This window comes from Delphinus delphis, chromosome 2 (genome assembly GCF_949987515.2).
Source record: "Delphinus delphis chromosome 2, mDelDel1.2, whole genome shotgun sequence".
In the NCBI taxonomy this organism is placed as follows: domain Eukaryota; kingdom Metazoa; phylum Chordata; class Mammalia; order Artiodactyla; family Delphinidae; genus Delphinus; species Delphinus delphis.
This window is the reverse complement of record NC_082684.1, coordinates 35,289,076-35,311,312: the sequence shown is the minus strand read 5'-3', so window position 1 is coordinate 35,311,312 and position 22,237 is coordinate 35,289,076. Positions and strand designations below refer to the sequence as shown.

The window sequence follows — 22,237 nt, the reverse complement described above, 5'->3', positions numbered from 1 at the left end:
CTGAGGAAGTATGTGTTGATGGCTCAAAATAAACCTATCAGGAATTGACTGAGACTGACTTGAACAAATATTATAATGGTCAATCTATATTATACTAAAAGGTTTGAATTTTAGAATTTTTTAAAAAATCAAATGTCTATCATTTTCTATGACAGTTTCTATTTTCCTTACATTTTCAATGACTTTTGTCTTGTTTTTCACATGTTCAGTAAAGAATATAGATAAGCAAAGAGGGAGGAAAAATCACCCATGAACTCTCCCATGTTAATTGCTATTAACATTTAACAGAAAGAAATAACATGGATGGTGAGCTGAAGAAAAGAGAGGAGAAAGTAGGGAGTTCTACAGAGACAGTAGAGTAAATAAGCAATAAAGGAGCATGTATACAAGAAAGAATTATTATTTAAGAATTCCCTATGTGGAAAAATTTTAAGAACAGCTAGTAAATAAGAGATTTAAGAGTTGGAAAGCTCTGATGGATGCATTTCTGTGGAGTTTTGAGTTGATTGTGATTGTATTCCTCATGTAACAACTGAGCAATGCAAGGCACAGCAAAGCTACCTGAAGCAATCCTGAGAAGGGTTGAGGGAGTAAACTGGCTAATGGTGAAACTATCAAGGACAGTGGTTGCAATTTAACAGCATTCTCAGTACAGTGTATACTTAGTAAAGAGAAAAAAAATGATGAAAAATATTTGGGTTGAAATCATTGGCATTGGATATTTTTAGAATAAAGAGGGCAAAAGGGTATCCAGATGATCCCAGATTCTAAATGTAAGAAACCTAAGCCAAAGGATTTGAGTATGGACAGCATCATGTCAATGTCCTTTGGTAAATCAGTCCCCTCTTTTCTTTTTTTTTTACAGTTCTCATTTTTTAATGAAATATTTCAAATATATAGTAAAGAATATAGCTGACAAACACCCATACACTGACTACCTCGATTTAATAAATATTAAGGTTCTCTTTCCCTTTGGAATTTTTCATGACTGAATCTTGACAAGATAAGGTTTATATTCAAACTGAGTTTTCACTGAACTTGGATGAAAAAGAAAACTACAAAAATGTGTGTGTATTAAGACTTGGAAGTTATATTTTTCAAGTCAGATTTTAAAAAGAATGCAAATTTCATATAAATTCCATTTTTTCAATGTAGTAAACTTATTTTAATATTACAATCAACACAAAAACTGAAGTCCATTTAAAAGGGACTACAGTAGGTATTTCATATAATCTTATAAGGCAAAGTTATACACTAGGGGAAGAAGTATCTAAAACTAAACTAAACAAAACTAGAACTCAATTAATAGACATAAATTCTATTAATAGGTACTCCCAGGTCAAAAAGTTATCAGGTAAAATTGTGAAAGACTTTGAAATAAATGAAAATGATTATTGGCTGTCTTATCTAGGGCATCCTTCTGAGTCATCTCCTTCTTTTACCATCTGAGCTATTGTACAAGATTAAATTGTAGTATATGAATAGTAATGTAAATGATCCTAATCCATAGAAATGCACATTGTGTCCAGTTGGAAATACAATTGATTTTTGCTCAATTAATCTGAAAATTCATTTCAACATTCCTGATGGCCCATATATGTGTGTTTTTTTGATTCTCTTTTGAACCAATTAAAACATCTTCCTGGTTCTCTCATTAATTAACACTTTAGACAAAATCTTTAACACATGTTCATTTTATATTTGTATGAGAGTCATGAGTTTGTCTTTTAAAAAAAATAATAACTTTTAATAGTTATGCCTTCTCTGTAAGCCAAAAGTTCTGTTTTAATGACAGTGGATTTTTCTGCCTTTCCTTTGATTAAGCCTAGACATCCAAAACTTGAGAATTCAGAGAAAATGGAAAGGATATGTATAATATAAACAGGAGTCTAACAATAATATCAAACTATATCTGTTAACTGTTTACTTGGTTAGGTCATGAGAGACTTGATTGACAATATAATATACACCACACATGGCTGCAATACAAGGCTTCAGAAAACTTAGCTCATATCTCCAGGCCTCACAGGAACTGCCTAAACATTTTCTAAATCATTGCTACGTACTAATATGTTTTAGAAATGTCTTTGCCTTCATACATCTTCCATGTGCCTTACGAATGCTAATTAAGCATTTAGAGAAATAAAAGTCACAACTTTTTAAACCAATACTGTGTTTAAAAAGAAACAAGAGGCCCAAAATGGAGTCACTTGTGCTAAACCCTACATCAGCAAACCAAGACTTAACACTTAACCTAATTGCAGTTTCAGCCTCTCCCAGGAATGTAACCTTTAACTAGTCAATCTAGGGTTTCCTGGCCAGCACTGGTGAGGCAATCCACCTGATAGACACCTGCCTTCCCCCACCCGCCTCCACCACCCTCAAGGAAGTTAGCCTAGCCTAAAATATTTCTTTCTTTTGTTTATGACTTCCTTGTCTTACTGCCTTTCTGCCTTCAAAAACCTTCCATTTTGTACAGCTTCTCAGAGCTCCTAACTAATTACTAGGTGGGATGATGCTTGATTCATGGAATGTTGAAAAAAGTCAAGTAGATCGTCAAATCTTCTCACTTGAATTTTGTTTTTTAACAACTGCAATACAACAGCCTTTGATTTAGAAAGGAGAACAATGCAGCCATACTCTTACATGGTATATTACACTCAGTAGAAATAGTAGGTTTTTTGTTTTGTTTTAATGAGTAAGTGGTATGACATGACATTTAAGAATGTGTAGAGGAGGCAAATAATTTTTCATGTACCTTTCTGAGTTCTTGGCTGAGACACCTGTGATAAAAGATTAATGAGAGGAAAACAAAAGTTTGTTAACATGTATACCTCATGTTTACTTGGGAGCTACCAGGAAAAGATGAGTAACTCCCTAAGATAGCCTAAACTACCAGTTTAAATATCATCCTCAACTAAAGACAAATGAAAGGTGGGGGCAGTAAGTCCAGTTACAGAGAGGTTCCCAGGAAAAGCACAGCAAACAAGAATAAGGTTTGTTATATAGATTAAATTGGTGCCTTCTCCATTGACAAGATTTATCTTGTGATTTAAGAGTCATCGTTCTTCTTCCAAGTCCAGAGGACTGAGACCCCAGTATAAATGGAAATTTATTTCATAAGTGTAAATTTCCCTTACAAAAGGGTAACTTCTACTCTGTTTTCAGAGCCTCTTTTATGTCTGCTCTTTCTCAAAATAATCTTTATGCCAAAGAGGCACATTTCTGCTACCACTCAAGGAAAACCAAGGAGAATATTAAATCTAGTTAAAAACTCAGCATTTCAAAACTCATATTTAATGAAAATGAAGGTGATTTTCTTCTAAGAATGTCAGAAAATGATAATAATTACAAGTGCTCAATAATTCAGGTTTTTATATTATTGACTGTATCTATTAGGCTTTATTTCATAAGATATACTCGTTTTTTTTAAACTTTCTATTCAAATACTTATCTAAACTAATCTTACTTGATCTTATTTATGAGAGCTGTCAAAATCATGAAAGAAATTAGACATCATTCTTTATTACAGATCTAGAGTATCATCCAAACAGAGAATGGTAATAGTATTGATAACAACAGCAAACACAGTATTAGTTAATACTCATACACTGTTCACTCTGGGCCAGATATTCATCTAAGCAAACACTTTATGTATATTATCTCATTTTCTTCACAGCAACCCTATAAGTTAATTATTGGTATTCTTCTCATTTTATACATAAGAAAACAAAGACACAGAGAGATTATGACTTATCCAGTTTCAACAACTAATAATGATAGAATCAAGATTGAAATCCAGTTTGGCTTCAGAGTGCTACTCCCCAAACTGCCTTCCATTATATCATTTTTTCTTCATTCCTGCATTCACATACTTATTCTTAATGGTTTTCATTGCTAAGAGAAATAGTCAGGAGCAAAAAGTCAATGAAAGTTCAAGGTCTAATTAGGAATGCAGCGCTTGCCATTGGTAGGTTAGAGAGATAAGGTCATCTACTAGTGTACAGAGAAATGGATTTAGAAGTCAAGAGGGCTGAGTTCCGTTACAACTTTACTGTGTGATCTAAAGCCAGTAACAATCCTTGCTTTCTCATCTCTAGAATGGATATAAATTTCTCTTTAAAATAATCGGTTATTCATCTGAAAATTGAGAAATTGTGTCATCAATAATTGAAAATCCCTACTAGTCAAAAAATTTTATTTAGGTTTGTTATATATATAATTTATATATATATATAATTAGGTAGTTGTATTTTCCTCATGTTTATCATGATCAACATTAAAATTCTCAGAACAAAAATCAACTCACAAATATTGTTGGTACCAAGGGAAGACCAACCTAGGACTTTCAAATTTTTTGGAGGTCATTGAGAGTGACTCAATTTAGAATTAAAGCTTTAAATAGGAAATACATTAAGAATATTCACGATTGATGTTCAAATTATATTCCCTTGAGTCATAGTGTGATCAGTTCTATTCTTAGATATGTTCTACATATTATAGTATTCTCTTTGAGAATAAGGAACTCACCATGTTACCTATAAAGCAGCATAAATAGGCTTTTCATTTTTAATGGTAATTATTCACTTCACCAGCTGTGTAACCTGCCATAGTTCAGCTTCTTTTAGAAGAGGTTAATACTGAAAAAAGAGAAATTCTTCACATTTACCTAGGACTTAGGAAAGCTAAGTGGAATTTAAGACAGTAGTAATTCAGATGGTGGTGGGAAAACATTTAAGAATGGTCCCCTGGAAAAGATGTGTAAAATTATGTTGCTTATAAATATTGTCTGTGTGCCTGCAAAGATTTATGTTATACTTAGATAACAGCATTGTCGCTCTCTGCCTGTGGTCAAGGTATGACTGAGTTCAAAGAATATTAATTAATGATACACATTTATCCACACACACACGTGTGTGTGTGTGTGTGTGTGTGTGTGTGTGTGTGTGTGTGTATGTAAGTTCACCTTTGGTTAGAGAGTTTGAAATGTGATGACAGTTAAATGATTATTCCATTTAATTAATTATCTAAACCAATTGGAAAAGAACAAGTAAAGCAGAATTTTTTTTTTTAAGTCTGAGGTCTTTATAACTTTTTAAAAGCCATGTATCTTTTTTGTTTCTGAGATGGTCTGTCTATTAAATGGGCAGTTGCTTAATTCAGTGACCAATATATAATTTTCTCAAAAAGAGAAGGGCTTCTTTTATATGTGGTTTCATAAAGGGCAGCAGACGGAGGTGTTAAAGATTCCTTACAGCAACAAAATCCTAGAGATAAAAGGAAGCTTAAAAGTTATCTAGTTCAGAGTTTTTTTTAACATTTGCTCCCATAGACCCATTTGGGAATCTGGCAAAGCCTACAGACTCTTTTTCAGAAAAATGTTTTAAATATATATAAAATAAAATACATAGGATTACCAAAAAAACTAAATTGAAATCATTAGCAAAATATCTATTACAAATTATGATATAATAATACTGCCTTTTTAAAAACACATCAAATAACAAACTTTAGCAGCAAGTCATTAGACTACTGTAATTTGAAATCCTGATGAACATACACAGTATTTTTAAATATCCATAATAATTTGAAGCAATAGATTCTGCTATTATTACTATAATTTGTCACCTAAGCTCATAATGAAAGAAAATAGTAAAATTTAATTAGGTTGGTGAATATAAAAATGATAATTTTTTTCTCCATCACAGTAAATGGACCCCTCATTTTTATCCACAGGTTCTCTCAAGGGGTCCATCAACCTCAGTTGAAACCCCCGAAAACATCCTCATTTTGCAGATAAAGAAACTAAGTCCCATGGAAGTGAGATAACTTGACTAAAATCATACAACACAGAATTAGATTAACCCTTGCAGTGGTAACCTCACACCTTAACTCAGCCTTTTTTGAAGCTTTAGTCTAGAAATTGGCAATTATAGTCTTCTGTTTGTCCCTGATTTATGGCATGATCTGGAGCAAATTCTTTATTCTCATTGTGCCTCAGATTCTACCTATATAAAATGTAGGTGACTTAAAATGTACGTAAGGATAATAATAATGACTTAGATTTGTATTGCTCTTTTTCATTTACAATAGTTTTTACATATATTATCCTGCTTAATTTTCCTCATTTTATGGATAAGGAAATTAAAACTCCAGGATGTTGAATGTCGTCTAAGGTTCTAAAGATCAGAAAAGGAAAAACCAGTATCAGAAACCATACCACTGGACTCCAAAGAACATTCCTTTATCATGCTGCCTTTCACGTTATAAATAAAACTCTGAGTTCAGTCACATATGTATTGTGATATCATAAACACAAATTAAACACAAATAAGTGGTCATTGGGCTCAGATGAGCCAAATACTTATATCCTAATTTATCCAGATAAAGTGATGAATGAATAGAACTATGGAACGGAGCTTTTCTAGACCAAGTCTCCATTTTTGCAATAAGAAGTGAGAAGAGAAAGAAATAGAATTTAAGAGTCTAAGATTGTAGAGTTGTTGGCTTAATGTTGTTTAAATCAATCCTTTCTTTCCTTCTCTTTCAAGGTAGGCTAAAGAGGCAAGTAATCTGAGTAAATGCCAATGAGGTCATTTTTCTCTATTCTCTTAAGTTTTACTTTTATGAGTTAATGGTATTCAGTGAAGTTTGTTCTTTCAGAGACAGATTACTCTTAAATAAGTTTAATAAGGTAGAGAAATTAAAGTCAAAAGGGCCATGATACATCAAATATCTCTGTCATTCAAGTGACCTGACCTATGAGATACAGGACATTCTGTTCTCTCAAAGAAATCTTCTTAACCTGACCTAAAACCTATGGTATAGAATAACCTTTATTGGACTCCAAATGTCACTATTTGATTAACCTTAAGCAGTATTAATAGTAATTTGTTTTCCAAATTCTTATAATCATTCTATAGGGTATTCAGATATTTCTTTGCTATAATCCACATACTTTTCATATTATATCTCTTAATATTACCTGATCCAAATAAATTAAAAACATTTTAAGATAGTACAGGAATAGCTATGATCATACTTAAACTATAAATAATAAATTTGAATCTGCTGAGATTGAAAAAAACTATAATTACTACAAAAATAAACACATTGAGATTTGGCAAATGTTTATACAAAGCACTATATTTGACTTAGCTAGAAATATAAAGAGAATTAAAGTCATGGTCCTCTCCCTCCAAAAATAAACAGTATATTTGGGAACCTACATCAATAATTGAAATGTGAGTAACTATGAGAACTCTTAAAGTAGAAGTTCAGTTAAGAGGCTTTAAGAATTTAGGTATACCCTAAAACTAGATTGTGGTGATGGTTGGACAGCCATATAAATCTATTGAAAGCTATCAAATGTGTACTTAAAATATGTGAATTTTATAGTATGTAAATTGTTTCTCAGTAAGGCTGTTAAAAGAGTTCAGGGAAAGAAGAGATTATTTCTGGTTGAGGAACTTGGGGAATATTTTTTGCCCCAAATACAATTTAAGCTGTATCTTAAAGGACAAGTAGTATTTGGATCAGAAAATAAGCAACAGAGTATTCTAGAAAGAGGAAATAGCTTGTCTAAGGTCTAAAAGCTCAGGAGTACAAGAAATATGCTAGAGGAGCTAGTTCAGACTTTGCTCCATGACTTAGATTATATGGCTTTCATTCCTACCAGTACATGTGGCCATATGGCTATGACGTTTCCAAAAAGTTTTGGTCAATCCCTATTGAGAAAAACATATAACTGTACATGGCTATTTTTTCTTTCCATCAAAAATAAGAACTTGCCTCCATTTTGAGCTGATGAGAAAGTTATAATGAGGAGTGTGTATAATTCAGAATGTTTCACAGCTGTCAGTGGCTCCACTGATCATAACAACCACTGACATTTGTTTCCGTCTTTATAGCTTAAAATCACTGATACATACATTATTTCCTTTGAGGCCGTAACAGTCTTTATTTTACTGATGAAGAAAGTAAGATTAAAGCAGGGTCCAGAGCCTAAAATAATAAAGACATGCTAAAGTAAAGATCAAGATATTCTGGCCTGCTAAGAATAGGATGAGGGAGAGAAAATGGTAATATAAGTAAATGATCTTTAAACAATTAAAAATCTGCTAACTAAATTGCATGCCACACATGAATCAAAACCCATCTCATACAAAAAATAAAACAGATAAAGTTAACTACTGTCATCAATAATAGGAATCCAAAGTTGACATTTTTCCTAATAAGCTGATAAAACCCTCTTATTGACTGGAACAGCCCATGTTAAAATAAGATTTATCAACAGTAAAGAAAAGTACATAGGGAGCTTACTAACAATTTCTAAATAGGTAGTCATTTTTGTTATTGGCTTTTTAAAATTTAAACAGATTAAAATTTAAAGCAAACCACTGACATAGAGTTTCTCGGATTATGTAAGTAAGCATATATACAGAAGCTTAATTTTTAATTTAAAATGTAACTGCCAACCAGTAAAATCATGTTAAAAATAGAGAGGGCTTTCATAATGTCCATCAAAGAAGATGACTTTTGTTCTTGACTTTGACACCATCTGACCAACTGCTCAGAAATTTTAAATATGAGCCATATTGTATAGATTTATTCCAAATTTTTACAAGGAAAAAGAATACAAATTAACCCAGTGAGCAGCAAAATAGAGGCAGTTTTTATGAAATCTGAGTTGTGTTAACCTGCAATCAAATGTAATCTCCATTTTAATATTTACACATCTTTATATTGTTATGAACCTATTCTTGACATGGGTTTTATTTTGTTTCTCTCCTCCCTCACTTCTGTGAAATGCAGAAGGGAAAAGATGTTTGTTATTCACATATTTGTACCCCACTAACTGGTGTTACACATCTGGCTTCCACTGGAGAGCCCCTGACATCGCAGGGAACGGTGATCAAAATTCCACACACTAGCTTCAAGCTGGGGGCTCGTAGCTATTGCAGCATTGAAGGGGGTATTTTCCTGGCTTCTTTAAAATAAGCATGGTGATGGGATGGTTTAAGGGAAGAACACCTCTCAAATCACATGACCACTGCTGTGCTTCCGTGTGTCCTGCTTTCTTCATAACAGCTTGGCACTACATTCTTTCTCTGTATCTTAGTGGGCTTTTGTGTGTACAAGTGGGATGGGGGTTGGGTGTGGGGGCTTTCAGTGGATGCTTACACATTATGCATGCATCTTTCAATGTTAGAGTGATGTGCCTTCCCTTATGTGTCACAGATTACGGTCACAGATTAAATCTTCTGTGTTCCTGAGAGATTGGGCTGTCTCTCTCTTATTGGTGTGAGATTCATGTGTTTTGATGTTTACACCCTCAAATGTTCTTCATGTTGCATTAAACATAAGTTGAAATGTTTTCCCATAAGAGTTAGCTTTTCATGTTGGGCTGAAAAAGTCTTCATTTCTGTGTAGCAATTCGTGTTATTATAACCTATGGCTTTCAATTGTACCTCCCATAATGAAGAGCTGACTTTAAACACTGTGCTATTCTTGTTAAGACCTAAGCATAAGGTAAGTCACTTCTCTAACTGTATCTAAAGATTGTGGTTGTTTGTTAAAGTTTTCTCAGCTTTGTTTAAAGCATTTTCACTTTTTTTCCTTACCGTTTATTACGTGCTCTCCCTCCTTTTGTTTTCTGTTTCATTGCTTAAGATGTCTTAATGGACAATGTGATCTTCAGCAAAAATTATACATGTAAACACATGTTGAAATGAATTAAATGAATTATTTGATGTCTGAAAGCAGTCTTGATTAGTAAATGAATACCTTCATTTTCAGTAAGTCTCTTGTGTTTTTTATTTCCTCCATTGACTTTAATATACTGTTTCTACACATGATTTTAGCTTTGATTTCAGTTGAAAGGGGAATTAATTGTCAATACTATAAATTTATCTTAGTAAAATAACATAATCCAGTAGAATAAAGTAACAGATCATCCAACACCATACTTTTCATTTTTAATCCCTGACAAATTGGGTAAGATAAAGAAAAACAACAGCAAATCATAAAACTTGAAACAGACCTGTGTTACCTTTTTTATAGTCCATATTGTGAGAACAATAGTTGTTTCTCAACTTTATTCTTTCAAGTAAATCCCATTACATTGTGAGCTAGGCAAAGTCTTCATATTGGGATTTTATTAAATTAAGTCAGTATTATAATGATGACAAGTTTCATGGTACAGAAAAGGGCATCCACTGCACACATAAGTATTAAAATGTTTTAAATTAATTTTCTCAATTTTTTAATGTATACTCAAAATCACTACAGTAAAGAAGTTCATTTAATCATTGATTTTTAAAAGTGATTTCCCTCAAATCTGGATCAAATAGCCAATGTAATGTGAATGAGAAGACATTGGTTATACTGATGTTGGCAATTTTTGAACCCAGATTCAGAATATTGAATTTTTCTCATCATCCAAATTTCTCTTCAAAACTGTTTGAAATATATCGTTCTAAACTGATGTGCCACAAAGCAAGACTTGGGTTTCTTTATTAAATTCATGCTATGAGGGACTTCCCTGGTGGCTCAGTGGTTAAGAATCCGCCTGCCAATCCAGGGGATGTGGGTTCAAGCCCTGGTCCGGCAAGATCCCACATGCCGCAGAGTGGCTAAGCCCATGTGCCACAACTACTGAGTCTGTGCTCTAGAGCCTGTGAGCCACAGCTACTGAGCCCATGTGCCAGAACTACTGAAGCCTGCGTGCCTAGAGCCCCTGCTCTGCAACAAGAGAAGCCACTGCAATGAGAAGCCCGCACACCGCAACGAACAATAGCCCCTGCTTGCTGCAACTAGAGAAAAACCTTCACACAGCAACAAAGACCCAACGCAGCCAAAAATAAATTAAAAAGTAAATTAAAAAAAAAAACTACTTAAAAAAAAATTAATGCTATGAATGAATTTTTTGTTAAGTTTTAGGCCACCTAAGAAAGGGAGAGAGTGTTTTTTTTATTGTGGTTTTGATTTGGTTCGCTTTTTTTGGTAAAGCCAGCTAGTACTTCACCTCCATTTCCATTTAGACATTATATAAGTCTGTTGAAACATTTGATGAGACAATTTGAACTACTCATCTGAACTGCTCTGTTCATTGTAAATCTCTTGTTTCTATCCATACACTAGCTCCACTCTAGATTGGAAGGGCTTAAAGATGAACTCTGGAGGAATAGAGGATACGACTTAAGAGTAACTATTACTGATCAAAGGAGCTGCTTTCCATTCGCAAACGTTGCTTTGCGCTATGGGTTTGGCTCCTTCTGTTTCTACATCTTGTTGAAGACTTTCTTGACTTCCATTTGACTTCTTTGAATTCTGTTTTTGTCCTTCAACATTTTCCCCTTTCTTTTCCTTCTCTCTCCAGATTTTTCTCTCACTCTTTTGGCTATCTCCTGTGTTCTTTGAATCGTTTTTAAAAGTAGTTTATCTCTTTATTAAGCTTGTCTATTAATTTGTCTATTAGTGTTTGTTTCTTTTCTCCTTTAAGGCTGTACTGATATAGTTAACACTTATTTTCATTCCATGGTATGCCAACTTGCTTGTTTATTTTGCAGCAAGTTCATTAGTCATTCTTACCCTCTTGGTATGAATTTTCAATAAGAAATGGCAGAACATTCTGCATTTACATATTGTCCCCTTCTATAAGACCATACTTTCTTTTCTATCTACTAGATTTACCCTCCTCAAACCTGTCTCTCTTTTTTTTCTTTTCCTTGCTCTCGTGTCTTCCTTACTGTATTATTTTCTTTAAGTAGTCATTAATTTCTTTCCCATTTGGTCCAGCATTGTTCTCCAATAAAACTTCGAGAAAAGAATATAAGAATATTATCTTACAGATTAGCTTCTTCATTCTAGTGTATTTAAAACTAATTAAACAATCTGGGCCAAAAGAGAATAACTTTAACATCTGGAATTATATTTCCTCTCTCTTTTTTTTTTTTTTTTTTTTTTGGTGTGTCTTGTGTGTATGTGATTTTTTTTATTGTTGTTGTTTCTTTAAACATTAACAATTGTTTTTTTCAGGGAAGGACAACCATTACCCACCCTACGTTGCAACATTACTTTCATAATTTGTTTCATTACAATAGTAGACTGTGTTAAGCGATAGAAATTAATTTGCTGTGTATACCATTTGGGGCAAGCTGCTGGGGAGTGGGAAGAAGAGGTGTGGAGTTTCAATACAGTTGCCTCTGAAATCAACAAGTGTCAATGCCATCCAGCATGGCCCTTGAATTCATCAGTTTTGCAACATGTAAAAGAATGTTCCACTTTGACCTGAAATATTTGAATCAGCATGAGTTTCTGATTGATAACTACATACACACTTAAGAACTGGCAAATAAATGACTTCAATTTCATTGATTTCCAATTGAAACATCTTTCATAACTAATATTATAATTATAATCAATTATTATAATCAGTAAATAACAAAGGTTATTAGACTCACATGTAAATATTGTATATGAAGATTTCTCTTTTCCCCTCATTAACATATGTAACTAAAAATGACTACCAGTGAACATTTGATTACAGCTTTATTACTTGAATTGCATTATTGTTTTAGTCAAGAGATAAGCACAGTATCTTTAATATTAAGCATCTGAATTCACAACTGAATATGTGGTAACTTGAATTTTTTCCCATATACTAATTTCCAATACACATCAATTAAAAAATGCCATTAGTTTTACCCTTGTCCCATGTACAATATTGTGCCCCCAATTTTTTTTCTAGAAATCAGTCCTTTCTTTAAGTAAGAAAAGGAAAAATTAAAAATATATGGAATAAGTGTAACATATTTTTATTAACATGTTTTTATATGTGAGATACATAAAGCCTTTGCTCCTAGACCTCAGGAGTTTGCCCATTAAATATACATATCTGGCTATCTCTGTTATGAGCCCTAAATTACTGAGTTTATGCTCTCTCTGCAGGTCCAGTCCAGGTGCAGCAGCAAGGAGAACATTCTCAGAGCCAGTGAGTATATCATTATTTCAGATGGACTACTGGATTAGAACTTGTGGTTCAACAAGAAGGAAAGCTAAAAATGACATTTTGGTGAAAGAATAAAGAAGAGCACTGGGGAAAGTTTATGTCAAGAATATGAATTTTAGAGCTTTTGCCTTCTAAAAATAACAGTATCAATATATTAATGAATATTTCCCTTATCACAATTGTTTTTGCAAGTCCTGACATCAGAACTTTGACAGGACTACTGGTTAGGGTAGTAATGAGCTCCTCTGTGACTCCAAGATGAGAACCCTCTTTAATTGCCCCACTGCCAAAAAGTTATTTGAAAACAGACTAACTGAAAATAATGTAATATAAATCCACTAAATGAATCTAAAAAAGAAAAAAAGGACCCCTAAGCAGGTACATCATAATCATTTCATTAATATGAATTCCTAAAAGATGTTATCTTCACAGGCAGCATATTTCAGAACATAGTGCCCTAAACCAAAGATGAAGAAACCTTATTTTTCTGTTTTATCACCAATAACATTTGCATGGAAGTCATTTGACTTTGCGTATTATTCATTTTCTGACTTTGTGTATTATTCATTTTCCTATCTTATAAAAAGGAAATATAAATAGCTTTTCCTTACCTGTATCCTTGAAATGATGTGACATCAAAGGTTGTGCCTTGAAAGCTTTGGGATTCTAAGAGAAAAGTGCTGTATAAATGCTAATTTTGTAGATACTGTTCTCTGTCACTTAATATTAATGGTATCACCCTATCTTCTTCCTGATCATTATCAAGAGAAGAAGTGCAGGAGGACAATACTGAAATGGGTCCTTACTTACACCACTGGGAGTTTTAGTAAATGGAATGATTTCTATTTACAGTAGAATGTCTGTATTATTTAACAATTTAAAAAGTACCTGGAGAACTTCAAATAGGTAAAATTTTGTTTCATTTATTTTTTTTAATGTAAGATTTTCCCATTTCTGTGTTGTAAATCTGCTACCTTAGCTTGAAGACCTTGAGTTATTAGGCAAGCACACTTCAGTTGTTTGTCCAGGACCTTCATATTAGAGTTATATAAAAATAAGTGCAAACAGGCATGTTTAACTTGTATACTTTTGTGAGTTTTCATAACATCTGACAGGCATGTGAATCTGAGGGAGGTGCTTCAATAATAGGAGATGTAAAGTCCTATAATCCCTTAAGACCTAAGGTTGAGAAAACTAAGAGTCAAGGAAGTGATGATTGAATATTTACTAAAATAAAACAACAGAAATAAATGAAATTTTAAAATGACATTTTTGATGATTTCCATTTATTGTTGATCCTGAGATGATGATGGATCACTGATAGTGATTGTGGTGATTAGGAATTAAAAAAATTTCTTACTGAGAACAGATTTCTTTGAAACCTTTTTCACCTCTATCATGGATCTTTGTGCTGTTAGAACTGCTTTCATTTCACTTATGCTCTAACTGGCTTGTTGGTTGTTAATCACTTTGGATGGACCTTATGATGGTCCAGGTTTTTCTGTTCACCTTTTCTTAGGATAAAATAATCATGTAGATGGTCCATATAGCCATTTAGATCCATGTAGAGAGCCCATCCAACATTGTAGCCTCTTAGTTCTGTGAGTTCTATAAGTTTAAGGTCGTTCCTCTCAATACTGCTTTAGTAACTCATACTCATGCCCATAGCCACACCCAGGACTTTTCATGAGCTGTTCTACCTCTGAACTTCTTAATCTCATTGCTTATTTAGTCTATTTCTATCTTTTTTTTTTCCTTCCTTTGCCATGTAATACTATATTGCAGTCATAGAGACCCTATTAGCAGTTCTCCCATTCTCTCAGTGCTATGTCCTGCCTCTATTCCTTGGGACCCTTTCCCTCAGAGCATAAAATATCCATTCCCCTTATTTTCCTAGAAAACTCTTACTTATCCTTCCATACTCAGTTCAAGTGTGATCTCCTCTGTGATGGCTTCTCTGAGTTCCCCCAAGGCAAGGTGACTAATCCTTCTTGTATACCCCATACAGTTTCTTCTATTTTAATCATTTTTTCATTTACTTACTGAATTAACTATCCTCAAGGAAAACATTTCCAAAATGTAGCTAATAAAAAGAAAACTATGATCAACTGCTTTTTTAGCACATATAAAAATGTATCAAAGCAAAAATCAGCAGATACTAGAGAAAGGAAAAAAGTTAGAACTTAATAGAGCTTGTTCAGAATTGTCCAAGGAAGAGTTAACTTTGGTAACTTTGTTCAAGCAAGAGGTAACCTTCCTTTAGCACCTCAAAACTATTGAATTGGCCAAAAAGTTCCTTCGGTTTTAAAGTAAAAATAAGAGACACACTTTTCATTTTCACCAAGAACTTTATTGAACAATGTATTCACCGTTTTGTTCCACTACCTTCTGCCATTTTTCAGGCAACTTCATAATTCCGTCTTCCCAAAACTTTTTATCTTTTTGAGCAAAGAACTGTTCCAGGTGCCTTTTACAGTCTTCTAGGGAATTGAAATTTTTTTCATTAAGAGAATTTTGTAAAGACCGAAATAAATGGAAATCTGAAGGTGCAATATCTGGTGAATATGGCAGATGAATCAGAACTTCCCAGCCAAGCTGTAACAGTTTTTGCCTGGTCATCAAAGAAACATGTGGTCCTGCATTACCCTGGTGGAAGATTATGCATTTTCTGTTGACTAATTCTGGACGCTTTTCGTCGAGTGCTGCTTTCAGTGGGTCTAATTGGGAGCAGTAATTGTTGGAATTAATCATTTGGTTTTCCGGAAGGAGCTCATAATAGAGGACTCCCTTCCAATTTCACCATATACACAACATCACCTTCTTTGGATGAAAACTGGTCTTTGGTGTGGTTGGTGGTGGTTCATTTTGCTTGCCCCGTGATCTCTTCCATTACACATTATTGTACAATATCCACTTTTCATAGCCCGTCACAATTTGTTTTAAAAAACAGTCCATTTTTGTTATGTTTAAGTAGAGAATCGCATGCGGAAATACGGTCAAGAAGGTTTCTTTCACTGAACTTATGTGGAACCCAAACATCAAAGCGATTAACATAACCAAGCTTGTGCAAATGATTTTCAATGCTTGATTTGGATATTTTGAGTATGTCGGCTATCTCCCACGTGGAGTATAACGATGATTGTTCTCAGTGAATGTCTCGATTTGATCGCTATCAACTTCAACTGGCCTACCCGACCGTGGAGCGTCGTCCAGTGAGAAATCTCCAGCACAAAACTTCGCAAACCACTTTTGACACATTCGATCTGTCACAGCACCTTCTCCATACACTGCACAAATCTTTTTTTGGGTTTCAGTTGCGTTTTTACCTTTCTTGAAATAATAAAGCATGCCGCAAATGTTGCTTTTTTTCTTCCATCTTCAATATTAAAATGGCTACACAAAAATTCACCAATTTTGATACGGTATTTTTTTAATGCACACTGATATTGTAGCTGTCACAATACAATCTAACAAAATTGCTTCGAATGAAGTTAAAGACAAGTAAGCACTACTAGAGCCCTCTTACAGAAAAAAACCAAATGAACTTTTTGACCAATATTAAAACAACCTGTTGATAAAAGGCTGAGTTTATTCTTACTCTGGTGAGAGAGAGTGCCACTTCAACAGAGTCTTAGTCTCAGAGTCTCAGAAAGGGAACGGCAAAGTCAGGATATTTATAAGGTTTTGAAATTTGATTTAAAGCAGTTCTTTTAACGTGGGCTTGATTAGAATTAAATAAGGATCATGATATAATCATTTAGAAATCACGGGCATGGCAAGGCAAGGACTTCTGAGTCTTGGTGTATAAACCGTTTGTTGGTGCTTTCTGTTTAAGAAGCTTCTGGAATGAGCAATAAAGTTATTTATAACTTTTATCTTCCAAGGAAGAATCTTCTGGAATAGTAAAATTATGCTGATAAAGACAATGGAATAGTAATGTTATGCTAATGAAGACAGTAAGCTGTGCACTTACAGATGGTTTCAGGTATCAGAATTCCCCTTGTGATCAGCCTAAGCTGAAAGATAGACCATTAACATCTAAGGATGTGATCAATCAATCAATCTAGACCTTCACCCTTACTTAAGGAATCACAGTATTACATCAACTATCTAGGAAAGTTTTTTCAACCTTCATAAGTGTCAGTTTGCCTGCATTTGTTGTTGTTGGATGGTCATTTATTGAACTATTGAATGAGACAGCAGCTATATAGCAACATTTAGAACTGTGGAGGTCTCACATCTGAACCCTGCTACACAAATGTGAGAAGGATTATGATCAGAGTTTGTAGTCCTTTTTTCAGCCAGGAGCCAAAAGTGTCCAAAATTAAGCCAAGAACAACTATATGTCAACAAACTGGACAACATAGAAGAAATGGAAAAACTCTTAGAAACATATAATCTATCAAGACTGAATCAGGAAGAAATAGAAGATCTGAAGAGACCAAATACTAGTAAGGAGATTGAATCAATAATCAAAAATCTCCCAACAACAAAAAAAAAACCAAGAACAGATGGCATCACTGGTTAATTTTACCAAATATTTAAAGAAGAATTAACACTGATCTTTCTCAAACTCTTCCCAAAAATTGAAGAGAAGGAAACACTCCCAAACTCATAAGACCAGCATTACCCTGATATCAAAGCCAGAAAAAGATACCACAAGAAAAGAAAACTACAGGCCAATATCCCTAATGAATATAGATACAAAAATTCTCAATAAAATACTAGCAAACTGAATTTATCAGTACATTAAAAAGATCATTCCCTGTGATCAAGTAAGATTTACCCCTGGGATACAAGGACAGCTCAATATATGCAAATAAATAAATGGGATGCATCACATTAATAGAGTGAAAGAAAAAAATCATATGATCATCTCAGTAGACACAGAAAAAGCATTTGACAAAACTCAACATTTGTTCATGATAAAAAAAAAAACTCTTAACAAATTTATAGGTATAGAAGGAACGTACCTCAGCATAATAAAGGCCGTATATGGTAAGCTCACAGCTAACATCATATTCAATGGTGAAAAGTTGAAAGCTTTTCCTCTAAGATCAGGTATAAGATAAGGGTGCTCACTTTCGTCATCCCTACATAACATATTACTAGAAGTTCTAGACAGAGCAATCAAGCAAGAAAAAGAAATTAAAAGCATCAGAATTGGAAAAGAAGAAACAAAGTAGTCTGTATTTGCAGATGACATGATTATATAGAGAGAAAATCCTAAAGACTCCACCAAAAAACAGAACTGATCAATGAATTCAGTAAAGTTGCAGAATACAAAATTGACACACAAAAATTCAGTAGCTTATCTGAACTAACAATTATCTGAAAAAGAAATAAAGAAAATGATCCCATTTATAGTAGCTTCAAAAAGAATAAAATACTTAAGAATAACTTTAACCAAGGAGGTTAGAAAGGTCTCTACACTGAAAACTACAAGACATTGATGAAAGAAGTCAAAGAAGACACACATAAATGGACAAGTATCCTTTGTTCATAGATTGGAAAAATTAATATTGTTAAAAATGTTCATACTACCCAAAGCCATCTGTAGACAGTAGACTATTCCTATCAAGGTTCCAATGGTGGGCTTCCCTGGTGGTGTAGTGGTTGAGAATCCACCTGCCAGTGCAGGGGACACGGGTTCAAGCCCTGGTCCAGGAAGATTCCACATGCTGTGGAACAACTAAGTAACTAAGCCCATGCACCATAACTACTGAGCCTGCATTCTAGAGCCTGTGAGCCACAACTACTGAGCATGCATGCCGCAACTACTAAAGCCCATGTGCCTAGAGTCCATGCTCCACAACAAGAGAAGCCACCGCAATGAGAAGCCCGCGCACTGCAGCCAAGAGTAGCCCCTGCTCGCCGCAACTAGAGAAAGCCCGCATGAGGCAACAAAGACTCAGTGTAGCCAAAAGTAAAATAAATAAATTTATGTTAAAAAAAAACATTCCAATGGCATTTTTTGCAGAAGTGGAAAACAAAAATCCTAAAATTTGTATGGAATCATGAAAGACCCAGAATAGCCAAAGCTATCCTGAGAAACGAGAACAAAATGGGAGCCATCACACTTCCTGATTTTAAGCTATATTATAAAACTATAATAATCAAATAGTATGGTTCTGGCATAAAAATAGACACATAGACCAATGGAACAGAATCAAGAGCCCAGAAATAAATCCATGCATATACAGCCAACTGATATTTGACAAGGAAGCAAAGGATATTCAATGGAGAAAAGACTATTCCATAAATGGTGCTGGGGAAATTGGATATTCACATTTAAAAGAAGGAAACTAAGGACTTCTCTGGTGGCACAGTGTTTAAGACTCTGAGCTCCCAATGCAGGGTGTCCAGGTTTGATCCCTGGTCAGGGAACTAGATCCCACATGCGTGCTGCACCTAAGAGTTCGCATGCCACAACTAAGGAGGCTGCCTGCTGTAACTAAGGAGTCCACGTGCCGCAACTAAGGAACCAGCAAGCTGCAACTAAGGAGACCTCAAGCTGCAGCTAAGGAACCCACCTGCCACAACTAAGGAATCAATGAGCTGCAACTAAGGAGACCGCCTGCCGCAACTAAGACCCAGCACAACCAAATAAATAACTATTTAAAATAAAATAAAAGAAGGAAAGTAGACACCTGTCTTACACCACTTACAAAAATTAACTGGAAATGACTTAAAAGACTTAAATGTAAGACCAGAAACCATAAAACTCCTAGAAGAAAACACAGGAAAAAAGTTCCTTTACATCAGTTGTCCCCAACCCCTGGGCCATAGCCCGGTGCCAATCTGCAGCCTGTTAGGACCTGGGCCGCACAGCAGGACATGAGCAGCAGATGAGTGAGCGAAGCTTCTTCTGCCGCTCCCCACCACTCACATTACCACCTGAACCATGCTTCCCATCACTTGCATTACCGCCTGAACCATCCTCCCCCGCCACCCCAGTCCATGGAAATATTGTCTTCAACAAAACCAGTCCCTGGTGCCGAAAAGATTGGGGACTGCTGCTTTACATGGATTTTGTCGATGATATTTTGGATATTACACCTACGGGACAGGCAACAAAATAAAAAGTAAGCAAGTGGGACTACATCAAACTAAAAGCTTCTGCATAGCAAAAGAAACTATTAACAAAATGAAAAGACAACCTATAGAATGGGAAAAAAATATTTGCAAACTGAATACCTGATAAGGGTATATTAAAAGTATATAAAAAGCTCATACAACTCAATAGCAAAAATAAATAAATTAAAAATCCAGTATAAAAAGACCTGAATAGATATTTTTCCAAAGAAGATATACAAATGACCAACAGGTACATGAAAAAGGCACTCAACATCACTAATCATAAGGGAAATACAAATCAAAATCATAATAAGATATCACCTCATGCCTGTCAAAATGGCTTTCATCAAAAAGACAAGGGATAACAAATAGTGGCAAGGATGGGAAGAAAAGGGAACCCTCATTCATTGTTGGTGGGACTGCAATTTGATGCAGGCAACAGGGAAAACAATATGGAGATTTCTGAAAAAATTAAAAATAGAACTTCCATACTACTCAGCAATGCTACTTCTGTGAATATATCCAAAGGAAACAAAAACACTATGTTGAAAAGATATCTACATCCCTTATTCATAGCAGCATTATTTACAATAGCTGAGACATGGAAAGAACTTATGTCCGCCAATGGATGAATGGATAAAGTAGTTGTGTCATGTATACACACACACATAGACACACACACACACACACACACACACACACACACACACACACACTGGAATATTATTCAGCCTTAAAAAGGAAAGAATTCTTGCTATTTGCAACAACAAGGATGGACCTTGAGGGCATTATGTTAAGTGAAATAAATCAAAGAAAGATAAACCCTATATGATCTCACTTATCATAACAATCAAAAAAAACTCCTAGAAAAGGAGATCAGATTTGTGGTTACCAGAAGCAGGGAGTGTGTGTTAGGAGAACTGGATGAAGGTGGTCAAAAGGTACAAACTCCCAGATATAAGGCACACAAGTACTGAGGATATAATATACAACACGGTGACTATAGTTAACATTATTGTATGGTATATTTGATAGTTGTTAGAGTATAGGTCCCTAGAGTTCTCATCACAAGAAAAAAATTTCTTTTTCTTTTGTATCTATATGAGGTGATGGATGTTAAATAAACTTATTCTATTAACCATTTCACAATATATGAAAGTCAAATTATTCTGTACACCGTAAACTTACAATGCTGCATGTCAGTTATATCTCAGTAAAACTGGGGAGAGAAACAAAAACAAAATTAAGCCAATCTGAGGAATTTTTAGAAGAAGATATAGGGTTATTAGCCAAACTACCCAATTTTCTGACTTCTTTGTTTGCTTACTGGACCCTTTTCGTAATATAAATGATTCCAGAGAAGTATACAGGCATGTAAGAACAACATTCTTATCTAAAAGCAGCACATGTTTTTCCTTCAAAGGCCAATATTATATCTAAAGCAGCTGAGCCACTGCCACTGTAATTTCATGAAACTTTCAAGTGAGGAGTTCTTTAGTCTTGGTGGCATTATCTAACTCACCTACTAGTGTCTGAATCAGAGCATGTAGCACACTCCCTACTTTCTGCGCCTCTTGTAAAGCTTGAAGTAAAGAGGCTTGAGAAAGGAAGAAAGAAATCCAGAATTTCTCTGGAGTGATCATGATATTTATTCTTAAATCAAGGTCCACTTTTCCTACTTTTTTAAAAATTAAATTATCTAACAATCTTTTTTTTCTTCAAAAAGAAACTGATGGCTTAAAAATGGATCTTGGATGATGCTAGGGACTCTACTGAAGGCAGGCGTCAGTTTACAAAGATAGTAAGATCCTATCCAGTCTGTAGGCTTTGTACCACAAATCCAATACCAGTAATTGGGGAACACCCAATGACCTATTTGGGATCAAAATACCCATAAGTGGTTATCAAATATGTTATAACATTTGGAGCCACTCATCAAAAATAATTCTGCACCATACAATAAAATTTAAAGTGTTGAGTCCATTTAGAGGATCTGAAACAAAAGAAAAATAGTAACTTGTAAGGTGTATAAAAGTGAGACAGCCTCCAAATAATATATTGTTGTTTCTTAGTTCCCTTACAAGTTCTATTTCTTTTAAAGTTTGCTTCCCACCCAAAAAAATTAGAGAATTATTTTGGTGGAGTCAA

The 22,237-nt window shown here is 34.3% G+C and overlaps 1 protein-coding gene across 9 annotated transcripts in view; it reads left to right on the top strand.

Moving 5' to 3' along the window:
* The window catches only part of GPHN (gephyrin), a 626,216-nt gene that overhangs the window by 437,807 nt on the left and 166,172 nt on the right, over positions 1-22,237 (top strand). For all 9 annotated transcript variants that reach the window (XM_060004380.1, XM_060004374.1, XM_060004382.1 and 6 more), the window contains one exon: positions 12,952-12,994. In XM_060004380.1, coding sequence (XP_059860363.1) covers positions 12,952-12,994 — 43 coding nt within the window. The remainder of the gene's footprint in view (positions 1-12,951; positions 12,995-22,237) is intronic.